This window comes from Argopecten irradians, chromosome 12, assembly GCF_041381155.1.
Source record: "Argopecten irradians isolate NY chromosome 12, Ai_NY, whole genome shotgun sequence".
Lineage (NCBI taxonomy): Eukaryota > Metazoa > Mollusca > Bivalvia > Pectinida > Pectinidae > Argopecten > Argopecten irradians.
Window position 1 is genome coordinate 29,308,204 of NC_091145.1, and position 21,494 is coordinate 29,329,697.

At 33.4% G+C, this 21,494-nt stretch overlaps 1 protein-coding gene across 1 annotated transcript; it reads right to left on the reverse strand.

Moving 5' to 3' along the window:
- Positions 1 to 7,766: 7,766 nt before the first annotated feature.
- Positions 7,767 to 16,644, reverse strand: LOC138336862 (forkhead box protein D5-A-like). The gene is made up of 2 exons (XM_069286465.1): positions 15,129 to 16,644; positions 7,767 to 10,616 (listed from the first exon to the last, which is right to left on the reverse strand). Exons 1-2 carry the CDS (start codon positions 16,418 to 16,420, stop codon positions 10,589 to 10,591), a joined length of 1,320 nt encoding a protein of 439 aa, XP_069142566.1. The 5' UTR covers positions 16,421 to 16,644; the 3' UTR covers positions 7,767 to 10,588.
- Positions 16,645 to 21,494: the final 4,850 nt, after the last annotated feature.

The following is a 21,494-nucleotide window of genomic DNA, read 5'->3' on the forward strand; positions in this document are numbered from 1 at the left end:
TAACCTACTTTATTTTTACGTATACAATATTTTACCGTGCATTCATATAACGTTTTATACAATTATTCGCGAAAATCCTGTTCGATCGCCTTTGCGAAATAATGCGAAAATTTGTATCCCAGATAACAGTGTTTTACAGTACACAATTACCGTTGCTCAATAATATCCTAGATCCAACACGTATCTTCACTTGACTTTCCTGAATCGATAAAGAAACATAACCGTTATCCAATAGCTAACAATAGTTTTTAAATAAAAAATAATATACTAGCATACATTTCATCTATATATATCTCGTGATTACAAGGTGGTTAATTAATAGTAAGCAAACCTTCCAAAAGATTTCGGCAAAAGACACCTGGTGATTCAGAAGCGTGTTTTTTTAATGGTCGATACTAACCGTACATGTCAAGAATACAGATATTCGGCTCGCAACATTAATAGCGCATTTATCAAAATTGGCACCATACAGTTTATACACTTTATAAGTGGTCAAAAGACGTTTTTACATAATACTACTACACTCACACGTTGGTTGTACCGCTACTGACCGTAGGTCGTTTTTTTACTCTGATTTTCCTCCAATTGTTTAATCGGATAGTCCTCAAATGACCATGACTGTTCATTGTACGCAAAACAAAATAAATCAAAAGTTATCATATCTTAAAAAGGTTACAGTTTCATGATGTATTTCCATATTTATAACGTGATCATGTTTACTGGCCATTTTATGCCGACTTTAGTCGGTGAGACAGCCTAATACATGTAATAGGCGGGATCATGTAGGCGATACAATAAATGACTGACAGGGCCCAGTTATGGAAAAAGTATTTATCTTAATTACGTGACTAGTGAAAATTTCATTTCTCATTTGCTACAAAAACTGCGATTATATTGTCAATTAGGTCAAAAATTGACTATTTTCGAATTATATAAAATTTTGTTATGTGAGTTTTACAAAAAAAAACCCACATATTTTATCTTGATTTTAAAATTGTTGTTAAACTGTGATTAGACTAATCAGCTTTTGAGACATTAGGGGTCCTGACCTTATAAAATGCAACCATGCAGGAATGTATTTAACATAGATAAATTGTACTGTATGTTTTCTTCAAACTTTATTATAATACAAAAATCAAATGTCCATGCTATATTGGTTCATATCCAAGTGTTGACTTTCAATTAAACGTTGTGTTATCACTTACATGACATTTTCAATTTTCTTCTGCAAAAAAAACAAATCATTAATATCATGTAGAACGAAAATCAATGCGTCTAAAATATTCATCAGACATGGTCGACACGTATGTTACTTTTGAGGGACGAGTGTCAGTTTCAAATATTTTCAGATATTATTGAAACACGCTGAATCTACATGCATTGAGGCCAGACATATCACAGTCCTTGTAATTCAAGCTTTCACATAACCAGAAGTTGTTGTGTGAAAGTTTTGTATTCAAGTCAGTTTAGAACAGGATCAGCATAGCTTGGAATTCCAAAACAATTTTGAGATCATTCTAAACGTTCTGATTTCATTGACAGTTATTATCCAGGAACCCATGTTTCATTTTTTCCAAATTATTTTATCAATGAATATACCCCAATACCTTCATAACTTCTTCTTTTAAAAATGTTAGTTTAAACGTATTTTATTGCAAACAAATTTACAAAAGGATCGGACACAAGTTATTACAACTTATAAAAGCCCTTTCCCAACAACATTGACATATAAATAATTACAATTGCTTTAAATACATATAAAGTTAGATAATGAATAAATATATGAATATATTTTTAGAGAGAGAGAGAGAGAGAGAGAGAGAGAGAGAGAGAGAGAGAGAGAGAGAGAGAGAGAGAGAGAGAGAGAGAGAGAGAGAGAGAGAGAGAGAGAGAGAGAGAGAGAGAGAGAGAGAGAGAGAGAGAGAGAGAGAGAGAGAGAGAGAGAGAGAGAGAGAGAGAGAGCATAACATTTTTATTATGGATGGGCAAAAAAATAAATATATATATTATGCAAAATAATACAAGCAACAATAGTATATATTCAATAAAGCATATACTGTGTAACGATATTGATTTCTCAAAACCTTTTGCTGCCCTTTATAAAATTTTGAACACATATGAATAGTTCCGAATTGGTATTTGAAGATAGTTCTTGACTACCAAATAGCAGTAAGTCAAGATCTAAGGGAATATTCAAATTTAAATTATTTAATTTCTGAATTAAAATGTTTCTTTCTATATCAAAAAGGACACACTCAAAGAAAAAATGATAAGCATTCTCACATAAATGTCCACACAAACAGCCGGAGTTTCTGCAAGGTTCACTCGAAATAAATCATAATTTAAGGAACTACACTGGTGCCTGAGCTTAGTATGAATAATATTAATTTTGCGGTCGCCGATACCAAAGAAGGGAGGAGGAGAGATATGGTTAAGAGGTTTTAGATAATTTTTGAAAATGGTAATTGAAGCTGACGATCTGACAGAATTGTCTAGGGAGTTCCAACAACGAAGTGTTGACGGTAAAAATGAAGATGAAGTTGACGATTATTTACATTTCTCAATGGATATCTAACATTATCTTGAACAGTAGAAGGAAGTAGGGAAGAAAGATATTCTGGAGTTTGATTGTTATGCATCTTATACAAAAGTTGAAGTTTTCTTCTCTTTCTTCTATCCGATAAAGTTTCTAAACCAGTTTCAAATTGTAAGGCATGAACACTTGCATAAGATGGAAGACCCGTGACAATTCTTGCAACTTCGCGTTGAGCTTTTTCTAACTTTTCAGCTTCTAAAATAGTACAACCATCCCACAATTCACAAGCATACTCTAAGATTGGTAAATTAAACGTTAAGTAAATTCTCAAGAGATTATCTCTTCTTAATATAAATTTCAATTTTCTCATAACATTTATTTTCTTCATAACTGAAGAGTATATAGCTACGACATGGTCCCCCCATTTTACACTAGAGTTCAAAGTTACAACCAAATGTTTATGACTATCCGTAAAGTCTAAAATATTTCCGTCAAACACAAGTTCTAACATTTCATCTATTTCATTTCTATTTGAGATAAAAAGTACGTCGGTTTTATCAGGGTTAAAAGTGACCAACCAGGTTTTGGCCCACGTATTCAGAGCTTCAAGATCTCTATTTAGGATAGTTTGAATTTCAAAACAGGAAGATGAGGAACATTGGAGAGAGGTATCATCAGCGAACAGACGAGATGCAGAATAAAAAATATCGGATATATCGTTTATGTATATCAAAAATAAAAGAGGTCCTAGGATAGAACCTTGCGGAACTCCGGCATCAATAGAGCTCAATTTGGAGACGGATTCATTTATACAAACCATTTGCTGCCTTTAAAAATGTTCTTAAATATATTTTCTTCATGTGTATATTCAAATGAACCCAAATTTCCATTAGAATTTGGTATTTGCATTTTTTGCTCTAATGGATCGTTTTGTTTAAAAAAGTTGAAAAAGAAGATGATTGGTTAATGTTTAGTTATTTCAAAATGTCAAAGAATTGAGAGTGTAAGATTCTGCGTGTTATTTAACCTATATAAATGCCAACCAAGCGAAAGCGTATAACTTATTCTCTTTTATCATACAATCACCAAGTATAGCAAATATAAAAACGTCTTAGGCTCGCTTAATCATATAAGACTCTTTCATATGTGGATATGAAGGATAGGGATATTCTATCTACGGCTGAGAGTCAATTTTTCATACATGGAAAATTACGTGATATTTTCAACAAAAAATCGTTGTTTGCATCTTTTATAGTAAAACCAGTCAAGTTTGTGACAAAAATGTTAAAATTTTACCGAGGAAATAGAAGATTTGTTGACGCCGTGACGTCACGAGGCTTTATTGCATGGGTAGCCATGCAATACAGCCTCAGACGGCATGCTTGTATTGCCCTAGACCAGTCAGTATTATTGTATGAAAGAAAATGTCATATGAAACGAACACTCATATAAGAGATTCTATATGTATTCTTTTTTAAAAAGACGAATTCGACGTACAGTTTTTCTTTATAATAGAACAGTTAAATTACGATATTCTAATTGGATAAAACAGGATATTTCTTTCAAAAAGTTCTTTTTTAGAATAATTACCATCTAACAAATTTTTGCGCAAAATTGACATTGAATAGATTTGCGCAGATATGAATTTTAATAATATACAGACAATACATTTAATGCTATCACCGTTTATTCCAAACGGATTGTCGCAAAAAAAACGCTTAATATTATTACTGCTAAAATATGTCCGTTTACAATATCAAAATGAACATATTTTCGCCAGTCAGGCCGCAACTGCCTTAAACACAGATAATGATATAGACGTATGTTTTCTTTGATTTGTTGTTTTAGCCTTACGCTCGATTATGTTATGTTATTAGAATTTGACTTTTAATCCCACAGAAAACACCAGGGATTACACGTAAACACTCATAAACATTCCAATCAGTGTCCCGGCGACAAATATTAAAATATTTATCTCTAGTCGTTCTGCCACCTGTCAAGCCATAATGACGTACAGAGGTCGTTTATTGAGAGGGATTGTTCTTAATATACTCTATCAGACGGGAGCTATTAGGACCAAATATGTCTGATATGGCAGTTATTAGCTGGAATTTAAAACCTTATGTTCCCAGCGAGGAAGAAGGCTTGTTTAGAAGTGAAATCATAGCGATTTACCAGGCTCAAGTCCAGTCGAGCACCATCGGACATTGCTTTGTCGAGACAAACCACTCAAGTCAAGAGCTCTCGTGACCAAGATCTTCAGCAATTATCATTAGCCTCGGTATGGCCATGTCGTCTGCTCAGCATTCACACGGGTATATATGAGGATATGACACGTAATAACTGTCCAGGTCAACTCAAAAACTAAAATAAATAATTCGATGGGAAACCTATTATGATAGGTACATTGGTAACAATGAAGAATAAGTTTAAACAATTAATTGGTATCACATGGAGACCTAAAGTTTATTATTATTTAATCCCTTGAATGGCGTGTGAAATGTGGTAAAAATAAAGTTTTGATTGTTTTTGCAGTTAATAAATAAGAAAATGCATGATTGCGATTTTGTTAGACGACTCTTCACTTGTCAATTCAGCTTTTAAAAAATATATATCAATCTCGGGAGTGTCAAAGAAGTGTGCAACAGTATTTTTACAAAATGTTTTTCATCATTTTTGGCAAACTTTTTAAATAGACAACAAATTGTACATTTTTAATATAAAACATAACAACTTCATTGTGGAGTCCTTTTCAAAGTAAAGGTATTATATTTTATATCTGTATAGTTGTAAGTATAGAAACAAAATAAAACGAAACAAAGTAAAGTATAAATGCTGAGTTATATATAAAAACCTAGAAAAAGAAGCGAGATTATTAGTATATTAGTCTACCAGTTATGTATTAGGCCTGTAATATTTGAGATATCTAATGATTTTCATAATTCTATAATATAGCAGATAATGTTTTACCATGCAATATATATCCCCGTTTGGCCTGTACTTTTCCACGTTTCCTAAGCTTATCTGTTTAGTATTATCTTTTCCTTCGTTTATCCAATTTTGCTTTCAGATTAAAATTTCCTAATATTATCTTTTTTCTTTGATCATATGCATGGAACATCTAATAAATATACATTCTGTTTATTGTATTTTCTTTAAATGCCATCTTTAAACCATAAAACCTTCTTATCTTGAAACAAAACGTCAAACGTTTCACTGCCACGTACAAATATGCTTGTTTCTATTCTATATATTCCTGACCCCGCCTTCGTTCCGTTGTTTAGTCCTGTTTTGTTTCGAGAGTGCCCTGTTAGTATCGCCGATCTGTTTTATACAGTTGTTTTGACTTTATTATCACTTGTTGTTTTCCTTAACGAAGATTTTACTTTCAATTAAGTTGATAAAAGAAAGAGGGATGCTTTTCACCGCTAAATCTCCGGATGTTGGTGTTTTCTATTTTGTGTTTGGATGGAAGTTCTGCTGAGAATGAAAATAAATAACTCGTTTATTTTTGATACCGCTTGTCGCCATGTATGCGTGAATTTCAAACTTGAATTTCATAATTCCTTCATGATTATCATGTTGATTAACAGACAGAAAGAAAAGTGAAGGATACGAAGCATTTGAAAATAAAGTGCAAAGTATTTAAAAAATATTAAGAAACTTTTGCTAGTCTGGTTATGATGTTAACTGGGAAAGACATTCTGAATCATTGATATATGTAAGTAAAACAATAATTTCCTTGAGTTTTTTTTCTATTTAAAGTAATTTCGAACATATGCTATAACTTACATAACCCGTTATTTTTTACACTTAATTAGCTTTTGGATATAAAAATACTCAGAATCAGGTTTATGTTGGTCTGGAGTACAGGCTTTTTCAATAGCGTCAATGACAAACATTGAAATATTTAATGATTGTGTATTTGGTACATAAAGTTATTAGTTCTGTTGGCTTCTCGTAGGGCAATACCACCAAGCATGTATGGTCCCTAACATTTAGCATCAAGCAATACTCGGTTAATCTTCTTGTCAAATATTAATTTATTGGCACAGTTTCCGTAAAACACATTTTTACTTTATTTATTTATTTATTATTGCTATATTTCTATGTTTAATCACTTTTTCTTTCTAAATGACTGCAATGTTCATAATAGTGAATTTCGTAAAAAAAATATATATCTTTTTTTCATAGCTGATGATATTTCTATCATTAATCATTTTAGCCATTACTGAACGGTCCTGAAACGGCTATAAGTGTAAAGTGCGTCGCTTTTAGCCAATGTTGAGCGAAGATGTGTAAGGCGAATATGATACAATGTTGGTTTTTTCCTCTCTCTTTTCTTTATTTGTTTAATTTTGTTTATGTACTTAGACCTGCGGCATGGAGCGCAATACAATTCATCGCAAAATAAATATATTAAGGTGAATTTGTATATCACCCATTTATCGAAATTTTGCATTAATACGGAACGTCAATGTTTCTATTGTGATGTCACGATAACGTCGGGATTTCACACCATTCTTGGAAATTGTTTTTTTTTTCATAGTGGTATGATTAATTTTTCTTTGTTTTCATACCAAATCTGGCTTTCTGATTGGTCAATATTTTTTTGCATACCACTATGAGAAAAAAATCCGAGAATGGCTCGAAACTCCGACGTTATCGTGACGTAACAATAGAGACATTGATGTTGCGTATTGATTCGGAAAAAAGAATCCCTTGGAAAACCACTATAATGTTACATTTAAACATACGTCATTTTATCAAATATAGTATAAAATTAATTATAAGTATTGATGTCACTTTTTTTTAATTTTATCGGGTTATGAAAAAAAAATTGTTTGCAAACTTTTGTGAGAATCCGCTACGCGGATTCACACAGTTTGCAAACAATTTTTATTTCATACCCCGATAAAATAAAAAAAAATAGTGATATCAATGCTTAAATGTAAAAAAAAAAATCGACCAATTAGAATGCCAAGTTTGGTATGAAACAAAGAAAAATCAGTATTATAAACCAGCTGTCTTTCGCGAATTTCGCGAAAATTTATTCATCCGTTAATTTATATAAAGATTATTAATATCAATTGGGATTTTCATTCAATTTTTTATAACTGTGATGATTATTCATCACGAACTGGTATTGAAATGGAAATCGCGAATTTTAGTAGCCGCGAAAGAAAGCTGGTTTAATTTTGATTTTTGAAAAGGAAAAACAAAACCAATATTTAAATTGCATTATTTTATTTTCATAAAACGTGTTATCAATAAATAAAAACATGTTGTATTTTTTCTAATCGACAGATTTGCATAAACATGTTTCATAATTTATTACATTTAACACATATATTTACAATTTATACATTCATGTACAAGCAACGCTCAGAAAGATTAAGTCTAAGAGCGCATTTTGTTCTCTTGCATATAATATACTAACATACATTTCACCATCTGTATGCGTAAACAACAAACCACATATTTTTCTTTCTGTATTGCTAGATCAAATATCAGTTTAGGAAATGCACACCCATATACATGCCTTGATAATTTATAATAACTGCTCACAAAAAACTTTTTATAAGTTTATTTTTATTATCATTTCATAGAACATACAAATTCCAACTCGCTCAACGAAAATAAATACATGCTCGTAGTATCCATCTGATCACCTGAAGTTGACACCCGGTTCTTTTATCGTCATTTCAATATTTATAAAAATACATTTTGTAATATTAAAACATATTGGCTTATAAGAATATTATATGTTTGATTTTACAATGCATTTAAAAAAATAATAATCCCGATACCTCGTTGTATTTTGGATTGATCCAATACAAATATTTTGACGTAATCCAAACAGAATTGCATCGAATGTCAAATTTCTATAAAATTATCCATGTATTAGGATCGTGTATTTGTTTCCAAAGTGGAAGTGGAAAAATAACAAATGAAATACCAGTATCTCTTAAGAATATTAACTTTGAACTCCAGATATGATTAAATTATTAGATGAAAATAATCCTTTCAGGAAACATTTAAAATCCAACCACCTGGTTCAAATTTATTTGATGGAGGGAATGATATAGTGATAATTTAAAATCGGATATTAACGTAATCATTAAGTCAACACTATAAAACAAAAAAATATAACATATACACTAAAGATGTTCGAAGAACGTCATTTCTGTTACATCGGGTGACAATTTGATTAGAAAATCACAAATCATGCTAGATTTGTTTGCTCTTATAGTGTTTGAAGTACTCTACAATCACACAAGATCTAGCTTTGCTCCATGTCTACAATACTCGGCTATTGTTTTATTTGCACCCGAAAGTAAAAGTGGATTCCTACAGGAACGGTCCGTCGCTAAGCGCTCTGGCACTCAGCGACCAATTCGGTAGTACGCCATCGACCCATATTGCTCAACGATGTCATTTGTTCTCACAGTGGACTGTTGGACATTCCTGACTTACTAACTCTTAAAACCTCAGAGATATTGTCCCACGGTCGGTTTGAGCTAGCTTGGGAGAAGAAATGGGATGATGATGGTAATTTGTATTTAAGAGCAAAGAAAAGAATGGCAGGTGGTATACATAGCAACTGTATTTTTCATAATCTTTAACTTGAAATACTCTTTTAACCTTATGACAGAGTGAACGTTAAAAAGGAAACGTTTTGAGACGAGTTAAAAATTGATACATCAATGTGTGTACAAAATGTGTGAGTCACTTGCTGAATAGAGGCGTTCAGAGACTAGAGAGGTTGCTCTTTGAACTCCGGATCATTTATTAGAAGTTTCCTTCAATTTTAACCGCCACTTATCGCAACTGATACAAAGATAACGTAATATATAAGTGGTCAATGTCAATCAAATGCTTGACTTCCTTCAAAATGTGGTCATTGTCGATCAGAAGCTTGACATTTCACTACTAGTACCGCCTCCCAAGTCGCTCTGTTGACATGAATGACCATCAGTCACGTAGCTTCCTTAATATAGTTACTGTTTGTTTTTTTGGCTCAAAATCATCATTTTTTCTAGCTTGAATTATGATCACTCAGCGATATGAATACTCTAAGTGAAATAAATCTGGTGCTACTGTAATTGTAATCCGACCTTGTGTAATTACCTTCTCTTACATATACGTTAATACTTTCTAAGGCTTCTTTTAAAAAAACCAATGACACTCTTGAATATGATAATGAAATTACATGTATTTCTTTAAAGTACAGAATACATGTAATTGATAGCAATGAATTTCATTTGAATTTGCTCATTATCTCCCAAATTGTTTAGAAAGATTATTGTCCGTAAAAGGTATAAATATGAAGAAATATATGAACAAAAATGGATTGTTTCCTGGTTTGCTTCTCATGCGATACTGTCAATACTGAAGGTTTTCATACAATATGATTTTATTTCATTTTATGTTGTATTTGATATTACATATTGCTTTGTTACAGTTTTAACTCTTTGTAACTAGTATTATGACTATAGCTGTAGTCTTTCAATGACATGCCCGATTTTATTGATGGTGAAAAATAGGATTTTCTGGAGAAAAGGAAAAACACAATTAATGACACGTCTTGGCACAGCAAGTCAATGTTTAAAATATGTTGATTTCTAAAACAGAAATATAAATAATAACATTCATTGGTACAAAGTGCATAAACATTGCAACTCTTGGTACCGAGTCACAAAAGACCATTTTTAGTAGAATGTCAGACATTGCCATAGTAAACAGTCATTCGATCGTTATAATAACAAAATGTCTTGCCAGAAGACAATCACTCAGAAAGGTTCCGCGGCATCACCGCTCTGGTTACTGTAGATATAAATTAAAGTCTCGGATTGTTAATATCAAGACAAACACTCATCCAAAATCTCCAGAAACTTTCCTTCCGCCATCCGAGATCCAGCACAAATACACACAATCATTGCTTATGGCGCCAGGCGCCATGCGCTTTTAATCCCGTAATCTTTTCGACCTGCGTCCCTATCCTTCCCGAAAGGGGCCGAGGGCGTCTCTCCAGCTGAAGCACCCGGGGGCTTACACCAAAGTGGTTGTCGAATAGTTCCTGAAAGACGAATCAAAGAGATTTGCAAACATTCCAATGCATGGAAGTGGATTATTAAGCCGTCTAAGGGTACTCTGGGCCAAGGATGACAATTAAGAATATCTCACTCGCCGAATCAAAAACCAACAGCGGGCTTAGTAGCAAATTTACATCTGATAAAAGTAATCCCCCATGCAGATCAAACTGAAGATAGGAATGATATTAGTATACACGCGCATGTTGTAATAGTTTTACATAATGAGATACCAGGTACCAGTTTGTGCGCAAACTTCGATGAATATAACAAAGAATTACTGTAATTATTTATCATACAAACATTCACAAATTGAATTTGCACATCATCAACAGTACCATCAACACCACTATCACCATGTTATATTACTGCCTAACTCTTTCAAGATATATAACAAAATATAAAGATTTTCTCCGGTAAAGTTTGAATGTCAAGCAAACACACATCCTTTAATGTGCATTTTATATTGTGTATTTTCATTATTTTAAAGACAAGCTGAATGATTATGTGAAAATAGATTTTCGATTAAATGAAAAGAAAAAAAAACTTACTTGAATGAATTTGATCGATAATTGAGCGTTTAAAATATTTCAAAAGTTTCAAACAGCCTATTTATTTAATTAACCTACTAGAATATATAAATGCGAATTAACTATAAACTCTGAGATTTAAGAATGATTAAATTTGGCGAACTTGAAATTTAGCTAAAAGAAGGCAAAGCAAATAATTTCTGAACCTCGAGTCAATTGACATGACCGGGGACACGATCATTGTGAAATCATACTGACACCTAAGTGGATTAAAAGGATAAGTATATTTCCTTGTTATCTGTATACAGGTGTCGGAGCCGTGTGTTTTGTTTATTTACGTTAATTGTCAGAGTCACAGGTGGGCTGTACCTGTGTTTACGGCGGATTGTAAACATAAACAACATATATGCTCTGTGTTGTTTACAATACTACAGTGATTGGAAAGATGTTTAATATTAATTTTGCTCCTTCAACATATTCCATATTTATATGTGAATTTCGTACACTCATCTTTGATTTATGCATCATAGTCTACTTTAGGCCAGCTAAAATACATATGAAGTAAAATTCAAATTGTGTAAACGGTTTAACTTGTTTAAAATTTGAAATGTTTCTGTTTTTATAGTTAATTTACTGTTACTGGGGGACCATAAATTGCTTGTTAGATCTCGATTAAATACATTTTTAGTTAACAAAATTTTGCAATGTAATAAACAATTAAAAATAACTGACCTAAACGTCTTATGGTTCTATGAATACTATATGTGTAGCTAAGTTTTTATGTGTATTGGTATGGTAGAGTCTTTTGATAAATATTTCACTGATGTTCCGCGAATGTGATAGAAAGAGTTGGTTTCATTGAGTTGGTTCCGGGTTTTATTATTCCATTCGCTCAAAGTTGAAGTTAACATGTTACAGAATTCTCTGCTGATTTCATACTTGACTTCAGTCCTTTTTTCTTTCATCCAAGTCATAGTTCCAGTTATTCTGAAATATTGATATTCTCGGATATTCGTGTAAATACCGTGACCATATTAATCTGTACTTAAAGTGAACAGTCGGGCAAGGATGGCTAAAGTCGGTAAATATGATGTGAGTGTATCCAGTACAATTTCTTATGAAATAGAAAAATAAAATATCTCGTCAAAATCTGTCTGCGTACGAAGAAATTAATTCAAAGTACAGGAATCCTAAAACGTCCTCTCGGCTGACTAGGTCCGTGGTTACATTTCCACGCAGCCTCGCTTTCAATGCTTTCAATTTTCTTTATTTCAATGGTTAGAACTGGAAAACGTAAGCGGAACTTGACCGTCGTTTTAATATGTGAGAACTTTTAGAAGGCCAATGAACGCATTCAGACTGAATTTCTTTGCCCGACTATTCACTTTAAGTTAACAGAATCAGGGAATTACTTTTTTTCATTTTTGTTAACATCGAATTAATAAAATTGTTAATGAAAATAACCACTTTTCAAAATAATGATAAAAGTTCTATTGAATATTACTGTTACATGTATAGCAAAAGAATTGTGATTAGATTGTGAGTAGGATTTCATATGACATCAAAATGCCATTCCTTTAATGTATTTGAATATTTTTGAATAATCCACATACATATATGTATATTTCTGTTTCATCAGCCACCCATAATTCATATTGTAGGTCGTTTTTAATCAAAGACTTTGTTTTTCCATTTGAAAGAATCGAAAGAACAATTTAAAATGACATTGTGTATTTAGATAGACTATAGGTTCAATGAGGGAGTGTCTATTCCGAAAACAATCAATAAACAATCCATTTTGTGTTCAAAATATCGTGTAACATCTGTAGGTAGATTAGTATAATTCATGAACGAATGTTCGGAGTTATCTCCTCCGCGTTTGTCTTCTTTATCGTGATTCAGATCTTTGAGATAAATGAAAATATTAAAAATAGACCATTCTCTTTATACTTTATATAGTGTTTGAAATCATTAAGGCTATTGAAGTGTAAATTGGTGAATTTGTTTCCGGTAGTCCATATTATCACATAGTTTGAATGGATCGAGCGGCAAGCTGGAAAATTTCTTCAGTCGAAAAAAAAACAAACCGAAATTTTGAAATGGCGACTGGTTTAGATAGACATGACGCAGGACTTTGCTCATAAATAATTTTCACAATAATTTACTTTTATAGTATTTCATGATGACATGCAGTTTGAATTGGCCTTTTCATTCATAACCTATTCTTTTATTAAGCAAATTGATTAATTAAATGGGATTACTTAAATAAATATATATTTAACTTTGATTTTTTACAAAAATATATTTTAATCAAAGTATGCCTATTGATGTGTCAGGGGATGGGACTGGCGCGACAGAATGACTACAACATTTACGTTACAAAATATTATATGTATCAAATCAATCTAGGGAGGAGTGAACAGTTATCATTATACAAATAAAGACTAATAAAATACTTCCGAGGGTCGGAACGCCTACAGGATGGACGTACAATATCGATAGATACATATGTGTCAACACCGCAGTGGTCAGTTACTATCTCTCTAGACCAGGGTTGGGTTCAGATGGGGACGCCCCCACTTAGATAGAGGTGTCAATATGTGGAGTGATGGCACGACTAAAATAGGGTTCGGTTAGCGAAATTATGGGTCAAATTGTCCGCATTGAAATAGCAATAAATCAGGACCTTTAATAAGGTTTCAAGAAAAGATAATAAAGAAATGAAAAAAAAACATAAACCTAATACCATAACTCGACTAATACACGGATATGAACATTTGATATTTTTGTCAGCTCATTGAGGAGGACATTTCAATTGTGGTGATTTAATTAAGGATTAACATTTTACTTTGTTTAGTTTATGAGATGATAAACCTAATGCATAGTGCAAAAGGTATAAGGCAAAACAGTGACAATTGAATATATTACAAATTATTCATAAGAGACACTTGATTGAAAACATAACATAAAAACATCGAGTTCCAAACGGAAAAAAGATTAAACTCAACTTTAACGAAGATTAATGTAACTAACATGTAAATTTATTTATTTTCATTTCTCCTGATAAAAAGATTAATTTATCACAAAAAAATATGAACAGGCCAAACTTTTTTATTGTAAATTCGAGGAAAATATCATTTCATACTAAATGTTCTTTTAATTGCTATTTAAGCGTTGATTCTTGGTTTAGTTCGTTTTCAAAACGGTCATTTATAAATTAAGTTTAAAATTAACCGTTACATTTTTATTCGTTTTTGTTGTAATCATACCAGTCAATTATCAAAAGCTAATTATTTCAAGAAGAAAGTGATCAATTATTTTCATTAGTGAATTGGATAGTACCGATAAATTATTGAGATATACACTAAATATAATGCATCACATCATCGCTTATTTCCAGAACTTGAACAATAAACGAAACAGAATTCGACCATAGAATATGATTTCTAAGATAGAATTTTCACATTTGTTAAGAGAGTCTAACATTTTTATTCACTGGATTAACTAATAATAAAGCTTTTAAATAGATGAAAGCAGTGGCCAGGAGTATATTAAAACTAAGCGTTTTAATGGAGGGAGTCGACTGAATGTTTCATATCATGTGATACTATTAAAATGGGAACGTTTTTTTTCTTTTTCTTTTTTTATTTGTCGGATAAAACGAAAGTATACTGATATGCACAGTATTATTCACTGTTATAATGATATGTATATTGAAACATGGCGTTATTAAGTTTTGAAAATTTCTTTGCTCTGGGAAATATTTTCTTTTAACTTTTATTGGATGTTTGCATTGTATACATTATTATATTTAAAAGTGAAAAAAATAATGATAGTTCCAATTTAAGATATAGAATATTGAAAGGTTTCCTTTCACATCCCACAAAAGATGGGGATCTTACCAAAAATGCTTTATTCTTTACACGGAAAAAGATTCTTTGAAACGTGATTTAGTTTCTGACTACTCACCTAGAGAGTGAAGGGTTGAGTTGGTAACTTTGGTCCCCGTACCCCTGCCACTGTGACGATGGGGAGTTCGGATACATTGTTGAGTTACAGCCTGTATTCTGTGAAGTGTTGTAGCTGCCGTTCGGAACACCATTGTGGTACCACTTCATGAAGGGATTGTTCATACTCTGGCGCAAAAGCGCCTCGTCTAGTCGATACGCTCGGCGCTCAGCATCAGTATAGGGCGAATAAATGGAACTGAACGGCGCCGTTGACGGACTGAAGGGAACACTGGGCGCCAGTGGTGCATATCCGTTTGCCATGTGGTACATACCGATGTCACAATCCTTCTTGCGTCCCCTACGGCGGGAGCGCCTTCTCTGGCGGAAGTCGCCCCTCATAAAGTCCTGGATGTTGGCGGGATGTATTGCCCAGTAATTGCCCTTACCATCCTCACATCGCCCTGCTTTGATAAAACAATCGTTTAATGAAAGGTTATGGCGGACGCTGTTGCGCCAACCCTGACCTCTGTTTAAATAATATGGGTAATTTTTCTCTATCCAAGAATATATAGAGCCGAGACTAAGACGTTTTTGCGTTGACTCCAGTATTGCTTTGGCTATAAGCGCTATGTATGACAATGCTGGCTTTACATCAGCGTTCCCATGCGCCTTTTCATCGTGTCCCTTTGAAGGATCGGCAATGTCTATGGGTTCAATTTCCTTTTCCACTTTAAGTGTTTCGTCCTTGGTTTCAGATGGAATTTCCGATTCTGTAATTCCAGGAGACAATCGCTGTTGTTGTGTCATTGTTTGAATCTCCTGTTTATATTCATGATTTGTCTCTAGTTTGATATGTTGTACCTCTTCATGGTGATTGTTCAGTCCACTCTCGTTCAACCTGGCTTCAGTTTCTCCTCCTCCCCCTCCCAACGCATCGTATCGATGATGAATTTGGTCAAGCCCATGAGCAGAATGTCCATTATCAAGAATGTCCGATTTGGTCAACAGACCGTCTGTATTCCGTTGTAATCCATAATCGCCAATGTCCATTTGGCGCCCTGTGGGCATTTTGTAATAGGCACTATTAGTGTTGGGTACGAATCCGCCATGAAGGAGAGTAGATTCCGCGTAAGACGGAGGTTCCCGGGAAATATAATTTCCAGGAGACGATGTCGGAGACAAGAAAGAGTTGTAGCAGGTTTCCGGTGTTTCCTGAAAGTGTCCATGATGAAGTTTTATAGAAGATCCGTCGTAGGAAGGAGATCCACCGTACAGACCGGACTGGTATCCACTTGGTTCAAAGTGCTGCATTATGGTGACCTATGAATGGAATAACTATAACCAATTAGCCACCTATTGTGTATCTCAATAATTGTCCCCTGTGTGTTCCTTTGTATACAAATAAACAAATTCTCATTCAATCTCTTACGGTACAAACAATAACTGATGCATATAAGCGACTACGTATACTAATACAAGTCCAGTGAAACATTTTGACCAAATTGTTGTTCAGCAAACTGAGTAAACTCTCCAAACATTTGTACCTACTATACCCGTAAGTGGAGGCTCATTTTGTTTTATTCTCTACCCGGTAGCTGTCAAACTCAAATAGTTTCGTGTCCAGAAAGATACGGCCCCATCATCCAATGAAACGGATGCTCTGATTGGCTGGAGTAGTAACGCCCATAACGAGGCGAACCGCATGTTGGATGTTCCCCACCACGGGGCGGAGTGTAGATAACTGTATGATAATTGTTGTGAAGTGTTTAACTTTTGTCTAAACAGGTAAACACACGAGGATCTTCCTCTTAAGCCACTGTATAGGTAGCTAATCAGGACCTAATCCGAAAATCCAGTTATCTAGTACTATACTGAAGTAATACCTGGGAAATTAGACGGCCATTTGTACCATGATACAGTTAGACAACATAGTTCTCCTTCAGTCTACTGCAGTTTCATTGATTCATATCAATTAAAAAAAAGTATAGTAAGTTTTAGAACTTTATCAAGCTTCAAGGCACAAAAATTTAAGATCTTGTTCAGAAAGAATTTGGCAACTTGGTTTAGCCTAAGTCCCAACAAAAGAAAGATTCATCAAATATTTACTACCATTGGATTTGTTCAGCGTTCACTTATAATCATAATCATCATACTTTCTGTCGATATCTTACTTGTCCTATTTTATCACGTCCAAAAATGTACTTTACGTATTTTTTTCCGGTCTAGACTAGGCCGAATTATTCTGCCATAATTACTATACCAGAAACAAAATATTCGACTTTAATATCAGCAAAATCAAGTTTACCGATGAATATATTATCGATGCGATTAAATATTCAATATATATGTATAATATTCAATATATAGTTTCCCTGTAAAACAATACAGCTTTCTTAAAATATGAAAACGTGTTTCTAGATTTAAGATGTGACTGAAGAGGAATGAGATAATAGATGACTGTTGATGATGTCATCGGCATTCTCCCAACAAATACTATCTTCGTCGATACGGCAGTGCGAGCGGTATCCGACAGTTCAGATTCTTCCCAATGTTTGTATACCCCCAGCTATCCAAACTAATGTACGTTACATTGTGACAATTCGCCGTCTGTGGAGCGTTTGAAGGCTAGGTTTATCTCAAAAAACAAATACGTTGATTAGGGATTGAATCACTTCGTACTTATGTTTAGTTCACAAAGGCACATTTCTCCTAGGTACAGTGGTGTTTCAATTTATTTGATTATTACAGTCACGAAATAATAATTATATTGGGGGAATCAAACAATTAATTTGTTATCTAGAATAATAGTGTTGGCTTCACCTTAGTGAAGTATGCTGACACAGTTTTAATCACAATTGGTCTCAGGCTAGCTGCAATATTGTAGGTCAAAAGACTTTTTAGACAGATCATCGTGTCGTCTTCAGACCATATAGTGCCGGCCGAAATATCTCATAAGCCGGGTACGTATATGCGTTCTAATCCAACGCATCCTTTGGGAAGGCCGTAACTAGTTACCTAATACATACTCGACATCGAGTATAACTTCATTTTATGTAGAATCAACAGTTTAGATGGTATTAAGCAATATTTATTTCGATGACAATATTTACAAAATAAACAATATTGCTGTGCGTCCGTAAGGATTTCTGAAAGTCTGAATTGGTGATGTTTAGGTCCTAAAAATAGTAAATCTTCTTTCATAGGACATCCTTCCTTGTACATGTGAATTGAGTGTGTGTTTAACACAAGATAGCGTTTAACAGTTGCTTACATTATGGTTCTATCTCACTGAAGCATGTCTCAAAAAACTAGAGCAGGTTAAAGCCTGGTCATATTAAACTGAAATAGTATTCCTATTCTTTATACTGGGACCCAACCGGTAGTCGTGACGGTTCGTCCCGATCCACGAATGTCTGGAGCCGCTGACGAATACTTCTTAATTGTGTTGTTTTGTTTACGTGGAAATATGTTTCGTGAGTTGCAAATATTTTTTCCCCCAAATCACGATCACTGTTCCTTCACGACAACTGGTAAGGGTCCCAGTACCACCGGAATCAGCATTTGTAAATTTGGATGGTTTCGAATAAGATACTGAAGCAAGCGTCTTCAGCACAAAGGTGAACGCTCAACTCACGACTGGCGCAATGATGTCAAAGGATACAAAAGGAATAGAAAATTCGTATAGAAAGGAGGAACTGGAATTTGTTATGCTTTGATATCATTGAACGTGAAAAGCAAAAACGATTTGTATGTCCAACTGCATGGAATGCTCTTTAATTTAACATTTTGTTGGACTCCTCTGTGGATTTGCGGTGATATCCCGTTTTTCTTCATATCAAAGACGGTACTAGATTCATCGAACAAAAACGCATTCATCTGTTGTATGTTGGTCATATTAGTCAATTAGAAGCTAACTTTTGAACAAATGATACGTTTTTTATCTTCTGTCAGAGAAAATAGATATATATGAAATATCCCATAGAGTCACTACAGATGTATGAAGTCTTTCTCTTAGTTTTTTCATGCTGATTTTTCATGCCCTGATGCCTTCTGTATATGTTCCAGTATGACATTTGCTCTTTGTATTTCCTTACGATTCGTCCATATGATTCTAGATGTTGATTCCTCTTTTACGCTGGTCGTGCATGCATGGAACTAAGAATATTTTCTTGTCCTCGTCCTCATATATCGACTCCAGTTTTGTTTTGTTTTAATTTTCATCGTGTGAATATTTCCATACCGACGCTAGTTTCCATCATTGCTACAGGATTCAACCACATTGTTTTGGAATTCAAAACACAGCGGATTTCTGTTCGATGATGTATTATCTGGATTGAATTAATTCAAGCTATGACAGAGGTGGTTCCATTTGATGGGAATAACTAGTCAACGAGTTTAAACCAGAAACTGGAGACTATTCTATATACACAGTTAGAATTAACAGCAATGTTTTGTGCTACTCTTAGAACGACAATGTGATCTTTATTCTGATTTTCAGGACTACGACAATTGTTAATTACTGACGGCGATATTACAATAAAAGTGTCAGAGAATATGGTCTGATTGGTTTCTGATGACCTTAATATGGTTTTGTGATCGAGGTAAATATCTTTTCCGATATTAAACTTTTCCCTCTGAGATATATGACCAGTTACGTTGTTCCAATGCTTTGTATTCCTTGTGGGTCCTTTATTTCTTCAAATTAGTAGGCATGTTTTGTAATGTAAATGCCGTCGTGAAACAGAGAACATCTGAACCTCTGGTTCTATATTCGTTGTATTTATGAGTCTTAAGTGTACTTTATATGCAAGTTTGAACAATTTAATCTTGCTTGTGACGAACAATTTTATTATGTATCATCCCATAAATAAAAAGATGACGTCGTTCTTTGTAACGCCATATTTGACTGAAACAATGTTGCAATGTTTCCATGGAAAAACGGGTCAATCAAAAATTTGGAATTTTACGGGATCAGATTGAATTATAAAGATTAGCTTAAATATGTTTTTATTATGATGGGGGTTATGGAACTTTAATACACTAATCCGAGTGTACTTTCATTATTAACCACTTGAAGGTTTGTAAAGAGTACACTAAAAAATTCTTTTATATCTCCACAACAAAAGTATCTATTCAAGTCTATTCTTAAATATTATCTAATCATCGAACGTTTAATATCATAAAGATACAATGGCTTATGTGTTCATCATGGACTCTTTAACAGATCACAACGCTAGATTATTAATCGAAATTTCAATTACTGATTCCTTAACATCATTACAACAATCAGATCTTCCATTGTCCTTTACAGGAGCAGACGATTTAGTATTTTTCTTCAGTTACAAAAGTTACTTACTTTACACCATTACCACCATTGAAAAGTTTGAGCTTCTAATTTTACTTAAAGTTAAAAATATGAAAAATAATTAATTGCATCCCGAAAAAATTCCATGACACTATATCCTATATGGAATGAAGTACTGATTGCGCATGCACCAAAGGCGAAATAAATTATTTTATGTTATTTTTGTGTTAATTAGACATATATATACACGATTAAACACCAATTATTGTTCAAATGATGAATATCATTTATGCTCTGACGGCGGTGGAGCATCTTTAAAGTCTTTAAAAATAAAGAAAAAAATTAAATGTTTCAGTTATGATCGCGGAGACTTTTGGCAACATTATTAGAATTTACACTACTAGAAAACATCCTGTATTTATTCCAATGCTTGTTTATTTATGGTAATTATTGAGAAAGTCTCTGCTTCCCAGACACCGGCACCTCGATAAAACATATACACCGAGGGATACTGTTTATTCAAATTTCTCTTCAGAGCATGTTTCTATTAATAACTTACTTAAGTTAATGAATATTTATATAAAAAAAAACAAATCTGTGTTCAGGTTATTTTTGCTGTGTTGCAAACTTTATTTAATATGTTCCACTTTCCTAGTTTATGAACACTGTACTCTGATTAAACGCCCAGCGTTTTCGTTGATTTTCAGCCATCACAGCAAGGATATCGGAAATTCAGCAATTCTTTGTTTAATGGAACCACCATCACAATTTCCCTGACACAATTTTCCCACAAAGTAGACTTTCCCTTTGTAATTTGTCTCCAGTAAGCACCCATTGAGAGCCTTGTTTAGACGATGGTTTGGCGGTTTGGGAATAAAGCTTTCGTTTGTGATGCAGTTTGTATTCTGCTGAACCAAAACATCTGGGAAAAGTTTCCAGAAACACAGCTATGTAGAAAAGATAAGATTTGAATGTTGCAGCCAGTTTTCAAAATGTATTTAGTTTCTATAACCTTTCAGAACTAAACTACAAACTAGCACCATCAACATCGCACCACTAATGCTTAAATGAATTTACAGA